Source organism: Schistosoma mansoni, chromosome 1 (assembly GCF_000237925.1).
Source record: "Schistosoma mansoni strain Puerto Rico chromosome 1, complete genome".
Taxonomy (NCBI): domain Eukaryota; kingdom Metazoa; phylum Platyhelminthes; class Trematoda; order Strigeidida; family Schistosomatidae; genus Schistosoma; species Schistosoma mansoni.
Window position 1 is genome coordinate 39,188,148 of NC_031495.1, and position 24,354 is coordinate 39,212,501.

The 24,354-nt window shown below is 36.2% G+C and overlaps 1 protein-coding gene across 1 annotated transcript; it reads left to right on the forward strand.

The window, feature by feature from the left end:
• Positions 1-8,374: 8,374 nt before the first annotated feature.
• Positions 8,375-21,172, forward strand: Smp_064240 (putative clathrin coat assembly protein ap-1). The gene is made up of 7 exons (XM_018794361.1): positions 8,375-8,671; positions 8,702-8,977; positions 9,012-9,138; positions 9,184-9,326; positions 10,695-10,766; positions 17,664-17,951; positions 20,493-21,172. The coding sequence occupies exons 1-7, from the start codon at positions 8,405-8,407 to the stop codon at positions 20,589-20,591; spliced, it is 1,272 nt and encodes a 423-aa protein (XP_018648782.1). The 5' UTR covers positions 8,375-8,404; the 3' UTR covers positions 20,592-21,172.
• The last annotated feature ends 3,182 nt before the right edge of the window (positions 21,173-24,354 follow it).

The following is a 24,354-nucleotide window of genomic DNA, read 5'->3' on the forward strand; positions in this document are numbered from 1 at the left end:
TCGGCCAGTTGTGTTCGACTATAGAGCCTGTATAAGGTTAGTGTACTTCTTTGGTACTCCTATCAGTGACAAACACTGCCATAGAACCTCACGACCAACAGAGTCAACATCCGCCTTAAGGTCGGGAAATACTACTATTGTGGGACGTCTGAGTATATTTCTATGTTCTAGGACTTGATGTAGTGTGTATATCTGGTCTATACAACCACGTCCAGGTCGAAAACCAGTCTGGTTTTTTTATTATGCTCTTCACGAGCTTTGGTTAGGCGTTGAAGTATTATTGAAGCTAATATTTTAGACACTATATTAGTCAAACTGATCCCTCTGTGATTGTCACAGGAGGACTTTTGTCCTTTCTTATAGACTGGCACAATCAATGGTTGAGACCAGTCAGATGGAATTACGTCCAGTTCCCAGATTCTACCTAAGACCTCAGTAAATCTCGCTGCTAATACTGAGCCGCCATCCTTAAAAATCTCAGGGGTAAACCTGTCAGGGGCCTGCTTCTCTCCCTCGCTTCAGATTTCCTATAGCTTTTTCAACCTCATAGAGAGTTGGAGGACTTACATTAACTTGCCGTTCAGGTCAACTGGGGAACATGGGAAACCGAAGTGTGGCTGAAGGCTAGTTGAACTGATCCCTAAAGTGTTCTGCTCATCGATCCAATCTCCTGGATTGAGAGTGAACAATATGGCCATCTTATTTTAAGATGATTTCGCTGACAGTTGGGTTCCTACTACCGTTTTCTTTAACAAGTCTGAATAGTTGTCTGCTGTTAACTATTGCCGCTGCCTCTTTCATCTCTCTTGATTTCGTTACCCATCACTGTTCGCGATCATTGAGTAGGCTTCTTATCAGCTTGCTCTTAAAATGACTCCGCTCTTCGTCATGTCCAGAGCTAGATGGGATGAGTTTTTGAGCATCTGTCAGTGCGGTAGATGCTGTTGATATCCAGTGTTTCTCCCTAACCTTATGGTTCACCTTACTAGTAGATGTCACTGCTATTTCCACAGCTTTTCGGATATCATTCCAAACTGCTTTGGAGTGGGTATCACTTGCATATCTGCCTGACTGTTTTTCCAGTTGTTCCTGAAATATGTTTTTGGCTTGGCTACCATTAAGTAGAGCCCTGAGAGGTTTCCTTGCAGAGTCTTTCCTACGTCCAGTAAGACTCAGACAGTTACGTGCTCGCACTAGAGCATGATCTGAATCTAAACATGTGCTCTAGGATGAGCGACAGTCTTCTATCGAGCCCCTCCATCGGTGGCTGATAGCGATGTGATCTATTTGGATCCAACGTTGGGACGAATTTCGGGGTCGCTATAAAAAAAGATGTTCTCCTTTGTGCTTAAGGTTAGTATTTGCAAGAAACTAGGGGGTTAGCTGAGCATAGCTGCAATAAATGGTTGCCATTATCTGTTCTTTGGGCCACGACACTATAAGATCCACCCAGGTGTCTTTCCCTTTCGCTTAGTTTACCTACTTGAGCAATAGTCACCAGCTACTATTACTATTTCCTGGGAAACTTGAAAAGGCAGCTGAACTAGTGTTGGCCTTGACGACCTGGGAGCGTGACCTCAGAGCCAAAAGGACAAATACTTGAGGCTGGTGGCGCACGGCCATTTTGTGGGAGGTACTTGACGTGTTAGCCCCGTTCTTCAATAGACCTTACCACTGGAGAAGAAATCCGTGAGGCAAGGTGAGGCGCGACATTTTTAGGATCGACCTTTTCTAACTCCTTCCTTGTGGGAAGGTAGAATCGCTGCAGATGCTGGTTGTCTGACGGAAACACCTTACTGATGTTACACCCTTCTACAGTCAGTAGCACGACTTCACCCTCAGACCTTGGGTTGCTGCTTTTAGTCTTAATGTTCTCCGACTGACCTGCCTGGAACGGTAGAACCTAAAGGAACATATGTTTCAGCCAATATAGCTCGATTGGGTCATCACGATGGGCAAGCCCTACCACCACGTCAAGGTAGCAGTCAGTGTCGGAATCATCTACAATGGTGATCTACAGATTGTTTGACAAAAACAACACGTGAATTTGTATAAGCCACACTTCGTAAAACTTAGTATACTTCAATCATACCGCATGAAACTACTTTCCTCTTGTGGACGAGCACTTTTCCTCTTTCCGTCTACATCACTGGAGAGATTATTTGCCATGCGGTTTTGGCTTGATATTGTTCTCTTTGATTGACAGTTCTGTCGCGGCAAATGAATCCCTCAAAATAATCAGTTCTGTAAGTCTTCGACATTTGATGACTGTAAGATCTATTTTGAAGGTTTCGTGTGTGAAAATCCCTCCATGCATACATTTGTAACTTGTTCTTAATGGTTTCTTTAGTTGTATATTGTTGTTAGTCTTTTTGATGCCATTTGAGATTGCAATGTTTCATTTCATAACAGTTTTAGCATTTTCGCTTTCGCTGAGTTTCTATGTTTCTTCCTGAACTGTATCTATGTTGTTTTAGTTGATATTTAACCTTGGCGGCAGCCATATTGACTGTTCCCACTTTGATTGTGTTGCTTGATTTGACTGGGATCGTGCATTTTGGTTGTGAATTGGAGTACTTTCCCAGAATTGGAAACACTTTGTGTTATAAAGCAACAAACTATTATGTTTTGAACGGATTTTTACTTGATCTATCTCGAAAGGATAGAATAACACTTATTTTTTGGTGTGTTCGGTAATTTTCGTATATTTCTTATCAATTTGTCTGTTTATTGTAATTTAGATTGATTATTGTGGGAACAGTCATTGGTTGAATAACTGAGTGGTAATATTTGTTTAGGTAAAATTGTACATTTGTATTTATGATAAAATTTAGAACCGTTGTAACCCCAATCACCTTGTTCTGACTTCGATTGGCACACACGCGTTTCTTCTCTTACCAGACAGTTATTCTTCAACCAAACCTAGTTTTGATTTTATAATGATAGCCACATTAGTTTTACTGAACTCACCTGTGTGAAGGTGCTCGATCACGTATTCGTACAAGATCACGAGTGGGTTCTCTGTTCCACGCATCCCTTTCAACTGTTAGCCAACTTAGACCAAACATTCATCAACATATCGACAGTCTTCCGGATATGTCTTTGAACTCCTTCACTTCTGATTCCAGATTTGACTGGATTAGCACTCTCCGATTATAAAGACGTCACAGTTAAAGGCGTTGTCAAACTCTGAATACTTGTGGCATCTTTAATTTAGTTCTCGGATCTTGTAAAGATATCAGAAAATTTCGGATACTTTGTTATACAATCTTCTGAACCCTAAATATTTCGCTAGAATTAAATGTAAAGACTACTTTTCTGAATGTAGTTCTTCATCAATCAGTCACTGAGCTACTCGGCTTGATTAAGACACAGAATACCTCACTCACTCGAAATTTTTTTCGGGAGAATGGGTCAAGAGTCGTCTAAGACTAAAATAATAAACACTCTACTCCACATTTTCATCAAAATTATCACACGTATAGATTGTAGTTCAGACTTAAATATTTCATACTTAGCACGCGAAGTAACTTATTTGTGGATTTTTAGGTTCATATTGTCATGTTTCTCCGTTTAAGTACTCACAATGAGGCAATTATCACCTTATGGATGAGAAAATTCAAGACTATGTAGCAGATAGGTCATGAAACTGAAAAAGTTTGACTATCATTCCTCAGTCCGAACAGTGTGATTTAACTACCTCAGAACGGATTACTGTGTCTGTTTTACAATTTATTGGCCTCATCCACTTTTTAAAAATACGGTCAAACTTCTCAACTCACTCTTGGAATCGTAAAGATAAGGCAACCTCAGGTACAGATTTATATACCAAAGACCATTTATAAGTTGAACGCAAACTTCTGTTCATGGCTGAATAGGAGACAACGGTTTTATAGATAAATCAATGTAACAAACTTGTGATACTCACACCTAGCTCTTTTAAGGAGTAAGCTATACTGTTCAGATAAACCACTGATTCCTTTGTATTGATGACTGCTCGATTGTGAATTCCAAATACAATACATTCTTTCGCGTTCATCTAATACTTCTTGATTAAATGACGTTTTTTCTAAGATTACTAATTCATACTATAATTTAAGTACTCTTAAACATCACCTTGGTGTCGCGATGGAGCCTGTGATGGAACAGTTGGATATACATTCAGATTTTAATGCTTTTGAAGATCACATGGGGAGGTTCGAAATCTGGGCTATGACTAAGGAAAATGTTGAGAATGTTAATATTTACTTACATTCATCCGAAAAGAAGCATACAGCTTAATAAAGATATTGGCATTTCCAAACAAAACGATTTCACCCCCTTATGCAACTCCCAAGCAACTACTGCCGGACAATGTAAATTATACAAATTCCGAATGCATATAGAGAGAAAAATTCAATAAAATGACATGCTAGAACATCAGGAATTCCACCACTTTACTACGTCGTCGCAGTCCAATACATAATGAAGGTTATTCAGGAAACAATTCATTAAATTGTGCAACAGTTCTCGAAGGTAAGCACAAGTTTGGTGAATGCCTGTTCAGTGGCAAGTCTCACCTATGTAATTCATGTGTATTTCGTAATTCTAAGTGCTTTAAATGTGGTAAAACTGGACACATTCAATCAGTTTGTAATACCATGATTCATTTCCCCGAAACGAATGCTAAAATCTGTGATTCTACTAAGTTGGATATTTCCAATGATTCACATATTTCTGATGAAATTTCTTACGACTCTGAGAATAATATGTTGAATGAGTCAAATCACGATCGAAAACCGGGTTCAGTTTCGGTAGATGCTGATTTCTCTAACAATCCGTTATTCTCTAATGAAACTGTTAACAAATTCGAGGGACAGATTTCAGAAAAATCATATCAAGTGTCATTTAACCCCGCAATGGAATTATTTTTAGTGATACCCCCAAAGAGTATGATGAATGTGTTCCGGATAAGTCGAATTCTAGTCACATTTCTGATGTCATTGTATTAGATGTTGGATATTCTCCAAACCAATGTGTTCAGTAGAATCCCTAGTCAGTGGTATGGTTAATCAGAGGGAATAGCAAGTTTTCCCGAAGTCATTAGAGATATAAGGTTTGCACATGCAGATAATCCAAACCAAGTCCAAGATTATCCTAATGAGTATGAGGCAGATGCATGTTTTCCATTTGATTGTTCCTCAGGTGAATCAAGCCTAGATGAATCACATTTGTCAATTACACATATCAATGCCTATTTATTTGCGTATTCTTATATGAATGACAAAAAGAATATGTATCATAATTTTTATGCAAGTTCAAGTCACATTATGGAATGCCTGAAATTATCTGTCAGTGTATATCCCCAAATACTCACATACAGTAATGGAAGCGTGAGATATAAGAAGATAGTGCAAATTGGGAACGTCAAATTGGTTATAACATTGCAACGTTCGGACCCAACATTATTTCGTGGGGGAGGATATTGTCGGAAAGTCTATGATGCAAACTCTAGATATCAGTGGTTTCACTACACAACTGACACGATGATTATATACAATTCCAGGACCCAGATGAGTCCATTCCAATTTCGGTTGTTCATTCTAATACTAACGAGTAGATTCTAGATAATATAGAGACTTTATCCAATACATTGTCGGACAGACACAGGATGAACTTAAGAAGAAGACTTACAATCGGTTACAGACACTCATAGTCTAGTTTATGCTGTTGCGGATGTGGTGTTTATATAAACCGATGATTTCTTTGTATTGATGGCTGCTTGACTTTGAATTCCAAATAAAATACACTCGTTCGAGTTCATCTAATTTTTCTCGATTAAAATGCGTTATTGCTGGGATTACTAGTTTATACTATAATTCAAATACTCTTAATTGCTACAATAAACTCGAAGTGTATTAAATCCGCAAGTGGTATGAAGTAAAGAATAGAAGTAAGGACTAGTGTTGTCTATACATGCATGAACAGTTGAATAGTGGTAAGATCGTTAAGCTGGCTATCAAGCGGATAGGATCTTGAGGTTACGAAGTTCCTTATTGAGAGTGATAGAGATGGCACATTTTGATGAGTCTTTTATAGGAAGGCTTGACATTTACTTTAATTCTAAAGGTATTAAAGAATATTACTCCATGTGTTATTAATTCTTGAAAACTCATACTGCCAACTAATGTTACTACCTTTAAGGCTTGGATTAAAGAATCAGACATTATGTCTCTACTAAGCCAAGAGACAGTTTCAAAGTAACGACTAGTTTGCAATCTCTTCAATGGGAAGATCGAAGTCAAACCTCTTAGATATAGGAAAATCCGTTGCAACATGCTTATTACTACAGGCTGTGAACAGTGTAGATTCACCTGTTGTAAGGATAGAAACGCTCACAAAATGTTGATAGGTAAGACTAGAAATTCATATGAAAAGCGATTGGTGGGAGATTGTGGAAATATGTGATGATTATAAGTATTCAAATTATTATACGAACTAGGAATCCCAGGAATAACACAATTAAGGTCAAATAGAACTAAGAGACCACAAACCAAGTTATTGTATTTGGAATTCGAAATCAGGTAGTCTTCAAGTACAAAGGAATCATTAGTTCATACAAACACCACAAAATAGTCTACAAAGATTGTTCTCATTTATGAAGAGACAAGCTCAGAAAAGTGATAGAATCCTAACCCTTTCAGTAAAAGAAAATTCTGTGGCACTAGCGAGGGACGATTCTGAAAAGTCCGAAGCTTTCTCCCAATATTATAGTAATGTTCCTACCGACAATTGTGAAAGACAAACGATTGATTATGAAGGCGGCTTGACGATGGATACAGTGGTTATTGAGAAAAAACCGCTTCAACATCTCAAGCCAGATGAGCTCGGTGATCCTGAGGATGCTCATCCTAGGGTTGGGAAAGCTCTGGTGTGTGTAATTTCTGAGCCCCTGACAATGCTGTTTGATATCTTTGCTGCAGTCTAACCTGCTTCGAGACTGGAAAGACTCAACTGTCAGTCCAGCTTCTTACGCGGGGAGTAGGGACTTGGCCAATACCTACCAGCCCGTTAGTCTAACCAGTGTAGTTATCATGTTGATAGAAAACATTATTCAGGTGGTTATTCTAATCTATATGGAAGGCAATAATCTTTTATCCAGGGAAGAACATGCTCCTAGGAAAGACTTGTTATGCTTGACAGTCCTGCCCACTGCAAGGGAAGATTGGGCTGCAGAAAAGAATAGAAATACTCCAGTGGATGTAATTTTTGCAGACCCAGGTAAAGCATTTGACCACCAGTATCTTAAATTAAATCTGGGAAGTTTTGGGATTCATGATGAAATCACAAACTCGATCTGCAATTTTCTCAGTGATAGAAAATAATAGGTACATGTAAATGAAGCTCTATCAACGTGAAAAACTTTGAAAAATGGAGTGACTCAAGGTGTAATCCCTGGTCCTCTTCTTTTTTTACTTTCTATATGACTTTCCAACTGTAGCAAAGTCATATGTTCTATTGTTTGCGGGCGATGTGAAGATTGGAGACCTATATACATTATATCAGTCAGAATAATATTACAGAACAACTTAAATTCACCAGTTGAACTGATTTTTAGGCATTCATTAGAAGTTAATTCTGACAGGAGTGTAGTGATGCAACCAAATAACTGCAGCTATCCATATCACTACACAACCAGTGAAATTGTGTCACAGGAAGCAGTGGACTACAAAGTTATAGAAAGCAACGACTTTAGAAATAAGAGTAACTGTAAGACTACCACCGTCAAACGACTCAGAGTCTTATGGGTTATTCGTAATTCACTTCATTACTTGGACGAGGAAATGTCTAGGGTATTATAGCCGACTGTAGAGCAAGTGAAATGCCATTGGGCCCTAACCAAATCATCCGTTGGTCGGGTCACTGAACATAGAGCAGGAGAAACAAATTAAAAGGACGAAAATGTGTCAACTAGCTATAATATTCATTACAAGCGTTGTTATAGCTCAAAATAGATAGTGCATATTGTGTCAAATATATATATATATATATATATATATATATATATATATATATATATATATATATAAGTGACAGGCATACATTCACGAGGAGCATGTGTAAAAAATCAAGGATATAAAAATAGGACGTGTGTGTAGGCTGAAGATCATGATTTTCCATGAAAACAAGAGAATTTTTATGAAAGTAAAAATGACTCCCGTCACATTCTAAGTTATTAAAGTCTGCTCAAAAGCCAGGATGAATTACATACGTTTTTATCAGTAATAGACACTAATAACTTAAAGCGACAGTCAATCTACACAGCGATACGAATTGTAGGGATTATTGTAGGTTGGTTGACTTCCTATCCTCATTACTGACGACCGATGAATTAAAGCGCCTAGCTTGTCTTTAGCGCTACGATATGGTTGTGTCGGCATTATATATTTTAGACAACAAAGGGAAAGTTCTCATTCATAGGAATTATCGTGGTGATGTCGAAACTAGTGCCATCGAAAAGTTCATGCCTGTTGCAATGGAACGGGAAGAGGAAGGCAGTCTTATTCCAGTTTTACAGTTAGGCGAAATAACATTCACTTACGTTAAATACAACTACCTGTATTTGGTATGCTTAACTCGCAAAAACGCCAATGTAGCAATGGTTCTTGCTTTTTTGTATAAACTCGTCAATGTAAGTTTTTTAGTTTTCTCATCAACACAGATATTTCTTGAATATTTTGGGGAGTTCGAAGAGGAGAGTATTCGTGATAACTTTGTTATTACATACGAACTGTTGGATGAAATTATGGACTTTGGCTACCCACAGACAACTGACACAAAAATCCTTCAGGAATATATTACACAAGAGAGCCACAAACTAGAGGTGGCTCCACGTCCTCCAGTTGCTGTTACAAATGCTGTATCTTGGCGCTCGGAAAATGTAAAGTATCGGAAAAATGAAGTTTTCTTGGATGTTGTTGAGTCCGTGAATCTATTAGTATGTCTAAATTGTCTGATATTTAAGATGCTAGGTAAGCTCCACTGGCACCGTTTTGCGCAGCGAGATTGTAGGGAGCATAAAACTTCGTGTTTATCTCTCTGGAATGCCTGAGCTTCGCTTAGGAGTGAATGATAAGGTCAGATTTGAAAACATCGGACGTAAGTAGTTTGCCTCACATTTACCCTCCAATATTTTTTATATAGGTGATAAAGGCAAAGCTGTAGAACTGGAAGATGTGAAATTCCACCAATGTGTTAGGCTGTCAAGATTTGAAAATGATCGAACAATCTCTTTTATCCCTCCAGATGGTGAATTTGAACTTATGTCTTACAGGCTCAACACGCATGTAAGTGTTTTATTTGTTGTCATCATTAGGTATTTTATTTGTCCATCATGGGACTCAAATATCCACTTAATAGATTATCATTAAATTGATGTATCAAAATAACTACGTTTTTAAGGCGTTTCGATACATGTATTTTATCTGGATTATTCCATTTGTGTGAGGAATATCTTAATTGATACGTCTATGTGATAAAATTGATCTTATCAACTAGCACACGTCGGTAAAACACATGACTGTTATGAGTGTAAAAATTAGTAAGTAGCCATTGTCCTTTAAAGGTGAATAATAAGCTAGAAGTGTGGGTGAAATACAATCGTAATAAATAATTCACTATTAGCTTGACTGTATCACTTAGATTGGCGTACCAAACTACGTTATGTTAGCTGACAGTTGTGGTAACCCACTCAAGCAATGATTACTGTTTTAATCGTATTGGTAGTTTAAGTGTGAAAGACCAATGCACCTTATCTCAGTATTGGTCCTGCAAAAAGAAATCAGCATTCCTGACAGGTTCAAATGTTATGCCTGGTCACCGGTCAGCACAGATACCCTCTAGTTGACATGTTTAAAACTTACTGTATTGTACTGAGTTCGTGAATACAAATCCATAGCAGACAACGTATGCCATATATCCTTCAAAACAGATGTTAGTGTCAATCATCGTGCATTTTTATGATAAACAATAAGTTTAAGGGAAATAAACTTCATGTGTTTACTTGGAAATAATGTGCATTTAGAGTTGTTTATTCAGGCTAGGATTTAATTATAATGGAAATGTGTAAGGAAAAGCAAACATTTGTCAAAGAAACTGAATTAATGTTACTACCATTATTTGACCTTCCGTATCTTCATCGTAGCATCGATTCAATATATAAGACAATTTATTTTACGTTTCTTGTACCAAAATCTGTACTTGAAATAAATAAATTTGATGGATAATTTTTTCTAGGTTCGCTGACGAAAAATATATCAACTTGAACTTACATACTACTGTGTCGAATCTTATATTCTAACCATCTGTCTAAACCTACATGTAGCTTAAAAACCTTATATGCATTGATATACTAGTCAACATCGTTTTGTTGTGCGAGGGATGATAATCATACTTAGTCTCTTAAATCAGGATAATGTAGCGAGACCTAAATTCATGATATACGACCTTCAAGATGAATCATTAAATTAGTAAATTACAATTTCAAATAGAACGGAATTATAAAATGTTTTCATCAGCTTCACTATTTAAATGAAGTAGTTGTTATTCTTCAGGTCCCCTACACTGTATCGTACATCGTTTATGTAACAGACAGTCATAAAAAATACGTATCTCTATAACCGATATATTTTGTCTTAACTTCTTTTCAAATCTAGGTTAAACCTCTTATCTGGGTAGAAGCAATAATTGAGAAACATGCACATAGCCGTATGGAGTATATGGTGAAGGTGAATTCATGCATATTTTACTATTTTCATATAAATTCTATATTTATTTCTCTAAATGTTGGGGTTCAGGTACATCCAGCTGACTAGTCCCCAAGTAGGATGAGACACGTCCTGAATTACATTGCTGGTCACCACCCAACTCTACTTGAAATACTTTAAATCTTATGTTGAATATTGGCTGTAATTAGTTTACAAGATAGTTTGGAGTTCTAGTCGATATATATGAATTATCAAGACTTGATAGGAAGTATAGTATTCACAATGCTAAGAAATCGTCAGATTGTATCATAAGTTCATTAAAGTGGTAAGGTATATATGGTCAATAGTGTTAAACTTTTATTTTCGACTAACCCCAGTTAGGTCGTTCATAGCAACAAATTCTCGATTAGCACCTTATTTTTTAAGTAACAAACTGTTATTCATATCACGAAACAATGCCTAAATTACAAAACCTTAAGCTAAGTATTCTGCCATATTAAATCGAGAATGTTTTGATGTATATAGATATCCTTCCTCCTTTTAAAAGAATGTTATGGATATGACATTAAGTCAAAGATACATTATACATTGAGAAAACTTATGTATTAGTTTACGATGCGGTATGAAGATAGCTACAGAAACTTTAATCAACTGCTTGTAATAATAATTTCAAAACAAGGTTGCCAGCTGCAAATTTATCGTTCATATGTTCTTATTTCAGATTGAAAAAATAAAGTGTCTTATCTATTCAAATCTTTTTTTCTATGGGATTATTTACCTTAAAAGTACGATATGGAATTCTGCTAAGTACATGAAATTTTTTAGCATAATTTTATGTAACTCGCCAAATACAGATTCATGTATTCAGATCAGGGGTACAATTTTTGTGAGGGCTAGTATTACTAACCGGTTGCTTAGAGTGAAGTAGTAGAGTGGGGTTTGAACCTGGGGCTTAATGGCTAAAAGTTGAATGCCTTAATAACTAAACCACTGTTCCATCCGTATCCAAAGTAGTTGCCATTAGATTGTGATCCTTCAATCATGTACTCAAAAATTCCTATTCAAGTTCTTACAATCCATTAATCATATAATATTCTTTATGTAACTTAATTACTTATATGTCTACTTATTTTTCTTATAAATAACATTTAAATGTATTTGTTAGCTTTATTTTTCTCTATATCTATGCATCATCCATCACTCCCTCTTAATTCTATTTGTCATTCACATAATTTCTTAATTCAATCACTTCACTCAGTTCCTATTTTAATATATCACTGTAATTTTATTCTCACTTCAACTTCACATCTGGGAATAATTATCCTTTTCATTTTCCTATTCGAAATTCTTTTGTTCACAACTGTTGTTACCTCATAACAATAGTCATTATTTCTTACTGTAAGGTTGTTGAATTGATACAACTTTGATAAGAATACATTTAAAATATCGGTTTTCATAGTAAATTGATTAATGCTCGGAATTCTCAATTGAAAATAATTGTTGAGAAATAAAACTAAATAATAATAATACATTTATAGGTTTTTATTAAATCCATTCAAGCTGTCTTCAAAAACATCAAATCAGGTATAATCTTAAAGTTTTTAAAATTTTCTAAAAATCTGTGATGAAGGTTAAAAACATCGAGTATGTATGCTCGTTATATAGTAGGTTTTTTTGAGTTGATGAGACGAAATTTTTGATTGTTGAGAGCAATGAATACAATGTGAAGTGGTGTTTGAAAACAGTCGACAGAAAACCTTGGACCTGGGTTTCGTGTTATTTGACACTCGTCAGTAAGGTGTACCTGTAATCTTGAAGGAACTGATGCTCCCTGGCTTATTTGATCCCGTCTGACTTAGCTTCACGGTCAGAGACATTACGGTTATGCTGGGCGGCGTCCTAAATCTGATACTAATACACGATGTGCTACGTGCTAACCCCCTATCTGACTACTTGAGCGAGAAGACAAGAGCAGACGAGGTCTATTGGGCTACCGAATAAAATGCACAAGTACTCATTTATATACATGCAATTCTACCCCTTAGGAAACCAATCCATTTCTTGGCCAACGAAATGCACTTATCCTTCAGGTCGCTTCTGATTACCAACGATTGGCCTGATTAGGCTACTTCTAATTTGCTTACCACATTAGTTATCATTGATTTATCCGGGTCGCGACTGACCTCCTGTAGGACAGATGTATCTACAATTCACTGATCATTGTGTGGTGACCAATGTCATGTGTTTCAGGTCCTTCTTAGTGCAGATCTCAGTCATACAGCAGGTCAGTCGCGGCCCGGATAAACCAGTTGTAACGTCTCTGACTGTGAAGCTGAATCAGAGAAGATCGCACCCACCACTGAGCATCAGTTCCTTCAAGATTACAGGTACATCTTGCTGACAAGTGCTAAATAACCCGAAACCTGGGTACAGGGTTTCCTGTCGACTACCCCCAACCACCACCTTACATTTGAACATAGTGCACGCGATGTCGTGTTACGTAGACTAGTAGCCAAATTTCAACTTGATCGACAGAATTTGAGCTACATTAAGAAGAACCTGACAGATTTGAAATTGGTCACTTTTATTTATTTATTTGAACACAAACATTGGTACAAAGGGACACCAAATACACATGCTCCACGCAATAACAATGAGGTTGTAAAGAGATAGAGAATGTAAAGTGCGTATAATAAGAAGAACAACAACAGACAGAAATTAGTGAATGAGAATGAAATAACAATAGGAGAAACAATTCAGTTAGAAAAAACACAAACATAAAGAATTCTTTCAGTAAAAAAGCTACATCTACTTTTGTGAAGAAAGTAAAAAAAGTCACAGTAGGATCGTCACTGGTTTCTATTCTGAGCCATGTCTGATAACGTCTCTAGACACTGTTGCACTATCCCTAGGATCCCAACCAGGGAATCGTGAAGGACCACCAGAAGCCAGTTCTGTACAGCTATCTTTCATACCATAACACCATGTGGCACACTGACCACCTCTCCGCTTTCCCCAAGCACTACCAGCGTCGGCAAATTATGCACGATGTGGAATTCTCTTGAACGAACATGTCCAAGCCACCGAAGTCGATGTTTCAACATAGTGACACCAATCGAATTATCGTCCGAACACATGATACCGAATATCTGCATTACTAACATAGCGTTGCTACCTGATGTCAGCAATCGTCCAGAAAAAACGATGCCCAACTCGGAGAGGCTAGGTCTTACAAGCATAGAGCGGAGCTGCCCTCACCGACGCGTTGTAGACCCGACCTTTTACAACCAGACTATCATCAAGAAGTCGTCAAAGATAGCCCAGATTGGCATAAGCTGCTCTGGCTCTCACTATACGTGAATCGATCTCATCACTCACGCCACCACCAGCGCTTACGCGGCTACCCAGATACACGAACTTCTCGACTACTTCTATCTGCTCACTATCCAGGGTGAGTGCGGATTCAGGGGCCTGTCAGTTTTGTAGAATTACTTTGCACTTGGAAGGTGCATGGTATACGTCATGCCTAAGGACACTGGCTGCCAACTGACTAAGTGCGGATTGCATGGCTTGGGTATCATCACACAGTGAGACAATATCATCCGCGCACTCAAGGTCGAAAAGTCTTTCTCCAGGCAACAGGTCAAACCACCATTACCTATATTTATCAGAGCCTTTTCCAGAACGTCATCGATGGCAAAGTTGAAGAGAAATGGTGAGATTAGGCAGACCTGCTTAACCTCACTGCTTAAATCGAACAGTGGAGAGGTGGTCGTATGCCCTCACTCTGCATGAAGTGTTAGTATGTAGGGTTTTCAAGATGTTAATAAACTTCTCAGACACACCCTTCTACGATAGACAATTCCAGAGAACAGTCCTATCTAACAAATCAAAGGCGGCTCTAATGTTAAAGAACATTATGACTGTTGGCCTGTGATAAGTATGACAGTGTTTTAACATTTAGTTGAGAGTGAAGATATGGTCAACACATCCTCGACCAGAACTAAGACCAGCTTGTTCCTCGCGAGTCAATGTTTCTCGGGTTTTGGACAATCTACGAAGTACGACGGATGCGATCGAAGGTAGACTTATCCCCCGATAGTTGTTGCAGAAACGATGTGGGCCCTTTTTAAAGACAGGGGCAACTATTGACTCATTCTGTGATGTTGGAACACTCTCTAATTACCAGATCTTTGTGAATAACTCAGTCAGTTCCACAACCAAAAGGTCGCCATCATCTTTACAAAAGGTTAGAGGTAAGTCATCTGGGCCTGATGATTTGTGGCTCTTCAGGAGTTGAAGTTCTTTGCGGACTTCCACCTCGTTAGAGGGATCAATAGTCACCGGCAATAGAGGGAAGAACATTCTAATCGATGTTGCTGGGGTAACAAACCAGTTGGACTCCTCCTCGAAAAAATCTTCACATCGTCTAAAACCACGGTGGATATTATTGATATGCATCCCGTCATCTCCACATAATGTTTTACTCACCCAGCGATCAATCAATTGTAAACGAATAGAATGTTAGTCAGTAGATGAAAGCAATGATATAATGTGACTAAATTTTGGCTTCCTTACGAGATTGTATTGTCGACTTAAGACCCTAAATGACTTGAAATGAAAGAGATTACTAGTCAGCTGATTCTTATATGAACGCAAAATAAGCAATAAAATGCCATAGGCGGTTGGAGGAATTCGGTTTGTGGGTCACTTATTCTCTATTTGATTACGTACTGGTTATTAGGTCCGATTTTCGGGCATTGGGTCAATATGTTAGCGTGATAGAGTCTTGGCTAATACACACTTAAACCAAGATCATGCCGAAGCACATTGATTAGTTGATAATGAACCAATCAGTGCCAGTGGACACTAGACCCCTGTATACATTTTGTATAAACGCTAACTTTTTTAATATGTTTTACTGTTCGGATTAGCTATTCCCGTTCTTTTCCAGTTTATGTTCTGGTTCAGGACTAGTCGAGTAAAGTATTGTACCCAAAAAATCCTAAGCGATGGTAACAAAACAATACGCTATCCGAATAAGATAATCCTTTGGAAGTCAAATAAGTCGACCAACATTTCTATATTAGTCATCGTTGTAAAGAAGGCTTTTGTCCAATAAAATAGCTAACTCCGATTGTCTGCGATACTTATCTGTGTTACATGAGCTCACCTTGACTATTTGCCCGAAAAATGTTTTTATAAATTCGAGTTATCATTTCCACAAAATATTGGGTAACTGTTCTCATATGTTTAGAGTAAATGTCAACTCAGCTTGTTGACTATTTATAAAAGAGGTATTGACCACCCTAAATGAAGCCTCCCAGTTATTGATAACTATTATATTTCACTCGTTATTTCTGCGGATATACTTAACTGACTTGTTGGTACTGAAAATCCCGAATCCACCAACGCATAGGGAACACACAAAGACTATCGATGTATATATATTTAACCCCGAAAATAAGTTAAAACAATTTATGAATACACCATTTTTCATATGATTTCTTTACAGTCAGATTTGTATAATTTAATTTTGTGAACACATTTACAATATCATACAGCTAACCATTCCTTCTCAAAGTATGTTTACTTGTCACAGATCTTTGGAAAAAAATCAATTCATATGTCATTTTCACTTCAATCGATTAAGTCATTGCTCTCCCTATCAATATATATATATCCATAGTGGCTAGTTTTATAGTTGATTTTGCTAAGTAATAGTTTTCGATGTTTCTAACTCTTTCAGCTGATTTCGTTTAACACAATGGACAGGATTTCGACTTCAATAATAGTCCAATAAACCCTTATCGATAAAATGAAGAAATATATATAATCTAATCTTAAAAATTGTCCACGTAGTCTGAATAATCAAAATGCTTTTAAAAATTTCAAGTTTTGTTTTGTGAAGTGGTGGCTTATTGGTTAAAGTATTTGATTTTCAGTCGCTAGTTCTCAGATTTGAGTCCCACGCCACCTCGATTTATGCAACTGGATAGTGCCATTAGCCCTCAAACACGAAGTGTACCTCAATGCATCAAAGTTTAGTGTTATTAAAACCACAAATTATCTCAACTGATGAATCAAATTATCCATAGACCTGACTTTCAATATACGCTTCGATGAATAGTCTCAATTATTTTAATTCCTTTTGGGAACTTACTACTTTTTACATTCCCATGTTTAAGAATATACAACGAAAGTATCTTTTAAAATCTTAGTTTAAAAGTATTTTATCGGTTAAGGGCTCCGGCTCGAGACTGGTAGGTCCTGGGTTCGAATCTCGAGAGGCGTGATAGTGGATGCGCACTGCTGAGGAGTCCCATAGTAGGACGAAACGGCCGTCCAGTGCTTCCAGGTTTTCCATGGTGGTCTAGCTTCAATTGACTCATTATTTCAACTGTAAAAATATTTTGTCATTTTTTGTCATCAATCCATTGTATACAAAAAAGATTAAATTGCATAAGATTTTGTTATGAAGTGCTCCTCCAGCAGCATATATGATCAAAATTAATCTTATACTGTTTATTTGGTAACTTTGTAACCATGTACAACTTGGTCTACTAGACTTTGAGTTACAATTTTTCAGTTGCCCGAAACCCCAGAATAAGTGAATTGAGATTGGTAGTTAAAATTAGACTTTCAACCATTCAATCACTACTGCCTTACCTCACTACAATTCACCTACAGAGCACTCAACTTTAATGCGTGATGTTCTGATAAAACGTTACTACTACCAGACTTCCCAAGCCGGAGTTGAAACCTGTGACCTATTGTATTGTGGTTAACAACCAAATGCTCTAACCACTACACTGAATCAGCAGTACTACTTCGTTATCATATCTAACCTACTTCGTCCGAACACTTACTAACTCTTCCTTTGTTTTATTTTTCTACTACTTTTTTATAACTTAAAAGGCTAAAGCACAATTCAAACGTCGAAGTACAGCGAATCAAGTTGAAATTCATGTTCCAGTTCCGTCGGATGTTGACTCACCACGATTCAAAACAACAATGGGTAGTGCAAAGTATGTTCCAGAGACAAATGTTGTTGTATGGACAATACGCAGCTTTCCCGGTGGTAAAGAATACATATTAAGAGCCAGTTTTGGTCTGCCTTCTGTGGAAGGAGGTCAAGATGTGGAGTCTAGACCGCCAATAACTGTGAAATTCGAAATACCATATTTCACTGTGTCTGGTTTACAGGTTTGTGATCGGATCTTTTTTTAAATAGAAGTACTCTCATCATATTATAAATAAGTATTTTCATCCCTTGCCAGACTAAAAATATTTATCTGTATACTCGGTTTAAAGTTAGCAAAATAAATTTATATCTTGTGATTGAAATCCAACCATTCAGATAATCACTAAGCTACAACTCTTAGGTCACCGACCACTACGGTGTTTTCCTACTTATTAGACTGTGAAACTATCAGTAAATAATTGTTATGCAAAGACTGTCAGATGTATCCTTTGCCTGGCTAAACATAAAAACATTTTTTTATGAATTCATCAGACTTTTTAAATTCATATTTTCATAACTAATATACCTTGGACTCAATCTTCATTCAAAAGATTTAGTGATGAAATGAGACCACGCTGTCTTTCTTAAAATTTTCAATTTTGTCAAATACCACATGGTTTCTGACTACTAGACTGCTATAAAATAGATCTTATCTGTCTTGCTTGACATCTTTTTATATAGGCAATTACAATTGGTTGACTAGGAAAAAAAACGATTGAAGCGTTTCAATGTTTTAGATCATACACTTCAACTGGAATTTCACTCTTATTTGTGTTTAACAAAGCCTCATCACAAACATGTTTATTAGGAATAATTATTGTTGTATACTATAATTTTTCTATCGATTGATTTTATATTGATTAAATCATATTGAAAATTTGTACACCTTTTTGTGCAATAGTGTTAGGGGATAGTCTTGCATAGTTTTAATTTTCAGATATTTTTTAAAACCAAATTTTGTTGATTTTGTTTCAATACAATAGTAAGAGCTGATTTATGTAAACTGACATTTGAAAATGGGCTCGTTTTACATATATATCTCCTAATCGAAACATCGTCTTTTCTACATTATGCAACACTAAAAGAATTCACTAAGTTCATTGTCATTTTGTAACTATGATTTCGCTAGCTTGTTTTCCTTATTTGGGGTAAATTTCAAAGACTACGAATGTTCACCGCGAACTGACCCCAACTGTGGTAAAAGTGAGTGCCAGGGATCATTGAATAGCTCACTCACCCTAGTATGTGACTCATTAGCAGTATACACTTGTGGCCATATCAGGGGTTGGATCCAGGACCTTAGGGTCTCATAGCAAGTCCTTAACCATCAGACCACTGGTTTGCCGTCCAGTTGAACCCATTTTCAACTTGAGTTGGTTTAAAATATGGAGCGATGGTCGTCCAATGCCATTAGTGACAACTTTCACTCATAGTATGTCTAAACTCTACTGGTCACGACATCCCACTAGAACTTCAAGAATTCATCTCAAAGCAACTAGAGGGCACTCGGTTATCGTTATGTTAGAGTGGTTTTGTGGAGATTAGTTTGATTTTCAGGTAGTATTTTTCGCAAAATGGAGACATCCTATGGGTCCACTCCCGATGAGTCCCATATTAGGGCCAAACACCTTTTCAGTACTTTTTGGCTTTTAATGATACCGTAATTAATGTCAGTCCCTCCAACGAAACTGATATTATTGAGTTTAAACTCCCAGTTCCCATCAACCGATTATACTATGTTAACATGTCCATAGGAGCTTAAATAACCTTTGATTTCTTCACAGTCCAGAAACTCAGAACGTTACATATTTTAAGAGAGGGTTTTGTGAAGACGGAATACTTTTCCGATTTATTCATTTTTACTGTTACTGCTTTTTGAAAACCTTGTTAAACCTTTATTTTTACAACATTCACAACAAAATTAGTGGACTAAGACTTAGCTTTGAAGATTTTTGTGACTGAAAAAAATGATTTGAAGATCTACGACAAAATTTGTAAAGGGTTGTTCACTTTAAATACTAACTTCACAGATGCTTAGAGTTCAATATCTCGTCAAATAAAAAATTGAATTTTAGTTATTTGTATAAACAAATGTCATTTATTAACAAATAACATATATTTGCTCTTGCTAAATCTAGCAGTCACTTACCCCAAGTTCGATTAATGTGTTATATCCAGTAAGTTCGGTCATTTTCCCATTCATACCACTGAAAGTGAGAGAGCCATCAGGCAGCTTTTTCATCTTAGTGTAGGATGAGATCACTAATGCTTCCACACAATCCTAGCAGACATCGAACCCATGGCCTTCATGTCACGTAGTGAACATTTAAGTACTAGAACTGTTGGTTTGATATCCAATGGCACAATTTAAACTCCAATCAATTCGCGATATAGCGCATTAATGAATTCTGAGCAGTTTCGTGCTGGTAAGAAACAGATATCCAGTACTCTCTATTTTTCAATGGTGCTTAATCTGAAATCAATATTTAATAAATTCTAGAGTTATTTGAAATGATGGATATAGTCACACGTGGTTAATGTTCGATTTTTTCCATAAAATTGTTATCTATTACGGGATTGGACTCTGAAGAAGTGACTTACATTAAGTCACGAAACGTCATTGGGATATAACAAAAAATACATTTTCCATTATTATCATTATTATTATCATTACTATTATAATAATAATAATTATTATTATTATTATTATTATTATTATTTAGGTTCATCACTTAAAAATTATTGAAAAATCTGGTTATCACGCACTCCCATGGGTACGTTATATAACACAAAACGGTGACTATCAATTACGTACTTTATAAAGCATGAACACAACAATCAGCATGAAGATACAATGTGATTTTGTATCATTTCTAGTTCTTTTTTTCCTGTTCCTCTTAAATCTTTCTCGCTAACTACTACTACTTCCGGTTATTTGAGTAGTAAAGTTATCGTTTTATCAATTTTTCTTTCTGTTTTAATATGTGAGATCTACTTCCATCTCATTTTAACTTTTTACTTCATTTGTTCCATTTTGAACATGTTTATTTTGATGGGTGACGACAACAACAAACAATAAATCTGTCTATCTTGTATAATTTTACAAATCATCTTATTAACTATTTTGAAATTCAATCAGTTAAACCATAATTTACCACATGGCTGTGAATTATCTCTTATATACTACTATTACTACCATTACTACTACTCTAAGACTACAACTATCGCCGCAGTTTTTATGAAACATGTTTATATACATGATAATATTGTTACTACATTCTTATCAGTTTCTATATTTGGGTTATGATTTAAACGAGGGAAATTTTCACAGCTTCTATTATATGCACCAGTCCGTTTTTGTTCTACTTATTTATCTGGTTTCTTTTTGAGAAGGGGAGCAGCAAAAGGTGTTTAGTGTGGGGTAGATATATGTCACTTTATTATCGGTGTATATTATGGACTTCCTTTTTTGAATACTTATGCTATTTAACATATTCTTGGTTATTCTAAATCATTACGTTGGTTTCTGAATATCCATCACTCATCATGTGTATATGATTGGCAGAGATGTTTCCACTGAGCTACGCCGACCATGACCGAAATATACCTACAATTGGTTGGTCATTGAATAGTGACCAAAGCCACGTACTTCAAGTTCTTATAGTGTTGGATGAACTCTATCGGTCAAGTTGCCAGAGTTTCTTCGAAGTAATGTAGAAATACGGCATAGGGTACTAGATAAAGAGGGCAAAGAGATTGATGAAACTGTGAACCTTCGTGGACATGTGTTGTTTCTGGGTCAAATCATCTGGTATAGGGAAGGGGGTAAGTGAGGAGGAAGCCATGGACAATCGGACCAGAACATCCCAGTGTCTGTCGGACTGATCCACATCAGGTGCAGACTACTTGTTCGGGATCAATTTAGCTATCGTGATCAATGGGTAAAATGGGTCACAATGCTCAAAATTTGTCACACACACAAGGAATATAACATTAAAAAAGTAAGAATTCACCGTTTGGAAAGACTTTGTTCATAAGTTGTATTGACTGAATATTTGTCACATGTGAACAATAATGTGAATCATTTGATCCTAACAAATAGCATAATCAGATGTGATAGCATTTTAGGGTACAAAATTATTACCTGAATATACTAAAGAATAGTCGTCAATCTTGTGAGTATAATGTTTCTGATAGGAAGACGTAAGCATACTGAGAAAAATAGCATCGCTACAACGTGCTTTGCAATATCTAGGGTCCAGTGTGTTCTTAGTAAGGGAACTGGAAAGTCATCCTTATCAATTAATAGTTTGATAAAAGGTGATTCCAGCCAGTTGCACTATGAGCCACTCGTGGTGGGACGACAACTTATGAACCAATCAGATGAAGAGTCTTGAATATTGGCGCGATGTTCATTTATCCATATAGCTAACCAGCAGTTTGACATTTTAGCGGATGTCAGCTTGCGACGAAAATATCAATTCTAATTCCTAACCCTGACTCTTGATTCCTCACACTAATTTATAACCCTACCTTGTACCTAGTAAGTGCGTGGGGTTTCCCAAGGTCACTTCAGAGTCCCTTAAAGGTCGTCCAAAAATCGTAGTCTCGGCGATCCATCGCCACACATAAGCCCATTTCTGTTCTAATATTCGGTGGTAGTTAAAAGACTTGTAATCATTAAATTACCGATTATATATTTTTATGATCTTTTTTTATTTCGAAATAGGATAAAATCTAGAATAATTAAAATAAAAATGACTTCAAAAGTTTGTCTGTAAAGTGGTTAGAAAATAAAATTAATTTGGTTAGTGACTTTAATTTAATACTGTGTTACCAAAAAGAATGAATTTTTTACTTCAAACTACTCAGGTGACCTTAAAACTAAATCTTACTTCAAACGCAACGCTTTTTACTTTCAATGAATAGTTAGTTTCCGTATAATCAATGATTTCAGTGTAAAACATTATATATATGTATAACTGACACTAGGTATATCCTGAAAAAGTGTAATTACCTTTAAAACCTTTATTACAAGCAATCGATCTTAACGATATCAGTAGTAATGGTCAGCTGAATAAAAATGTGATGTTAACTATTCGTTAGAATTACCTATTGTAACAAATTCGATTGTTTAAATGTAGATGTTTCCTGGAAATCAAACAATGAAAATCAGTTTACACATTTAATTTGAGCTAATAACATAGGAAATAAGTTGAAAGTTATTAAAATAGTAAGTTATCAATCCCGTATAGTATTTCATATTACTAATTGTATATCAGTGTAAAGATTCAATGAAGTAAACAAAATTAAGTTCGAGATTTTTGCGGTCTTCGATAGTTGGAGGCAATTTCCAGGAAGCCCTGTCTGCTCACTTTATCACTTATCATCCTTCAGAGGATTGATGCCTCCTGTGAGATTTGAACCAATGTCAACAATCCGGAAATACTGTCAGAGCTTCGTGTCAATCTTCTCTAATTAACGTCTAAGTATGGTCTATGAAATGTTAAGTCACTTAAATTAATGACCAGCACATTGTAGCTAGATCGATTGAAGTCAATCAACCTTAAGGATTAGGCAAACATGAGATCAGTTATTATTCAGTAATTGGTCCGTGTTGTCACACACTTAGTCAATTAGATAGAATACCAGTACCGATCTACCAAGTTATTATTTTCGATAAAAATCAACGTCATTATCATTTTCTTGAAAAGATACAATCTATTCACTTATTTGACTTACATACTTAAAACGAATTATTATTACAACTTAGTCGATAAAATTTAATCAGTTTATACGTCAGCAATATAATTGAAGTCAAACTAATTCGTAAACTAAAACTAGAAACTGAGACAATATGACATGTTAACTCAGGAGAGTAAAGACAAAGTAGAAATATATTTAACACCGCTGAATTCCTCAAGGAGGTTGATTTATTTGTGATATTTTCCCTGTTTTTTTAGACAATACCATCAAAACAAAACTCTTCTTGGTAAATTAAGTGAGCTAATTAAAATTTCTCATCAGCTGGCAATCGGCTTGTCATCCCAGTGCATGGAATATCCCTGTAAATACATATTTTAATTGCCTTAATGTCTCAACTAACGGTTGATGACACATTTTTCTCATTGGTCGACGAAATTTACCTTAAGATATCTACTAATTGTCAAATGACCTAAGTATCGAGCTTCTAATTTAATATGGTGATTGTGGTATATTTACTAGTTAGGAATCAACTTACTTTAAAATCTATTAGAAGTGAACATATCTAACTGCTTCTAATTTAGGCATGAATCCAGCGATTTTAAGTTTTATGCCAAAATAAGTTTTATTGTTCACATGGAGAATTGATCATAACTAAATAACCACTGAGAATCTCTAAACAACAGTTTCGGCTAATATAAGAATCTTCAGCAGTGGGTTTCCTCAACCCTGACTAGAATTGAAACTATGACCTATGAACTTCATCAATGGGGTGGTGTTAATCAGTCTACATATTTTACACCAACCAACTATTGATATCATGTAACTATCCTTCAGTGCCATTGGTGGACGAATGCCTCACAAATGACAGAGTTGAACCCC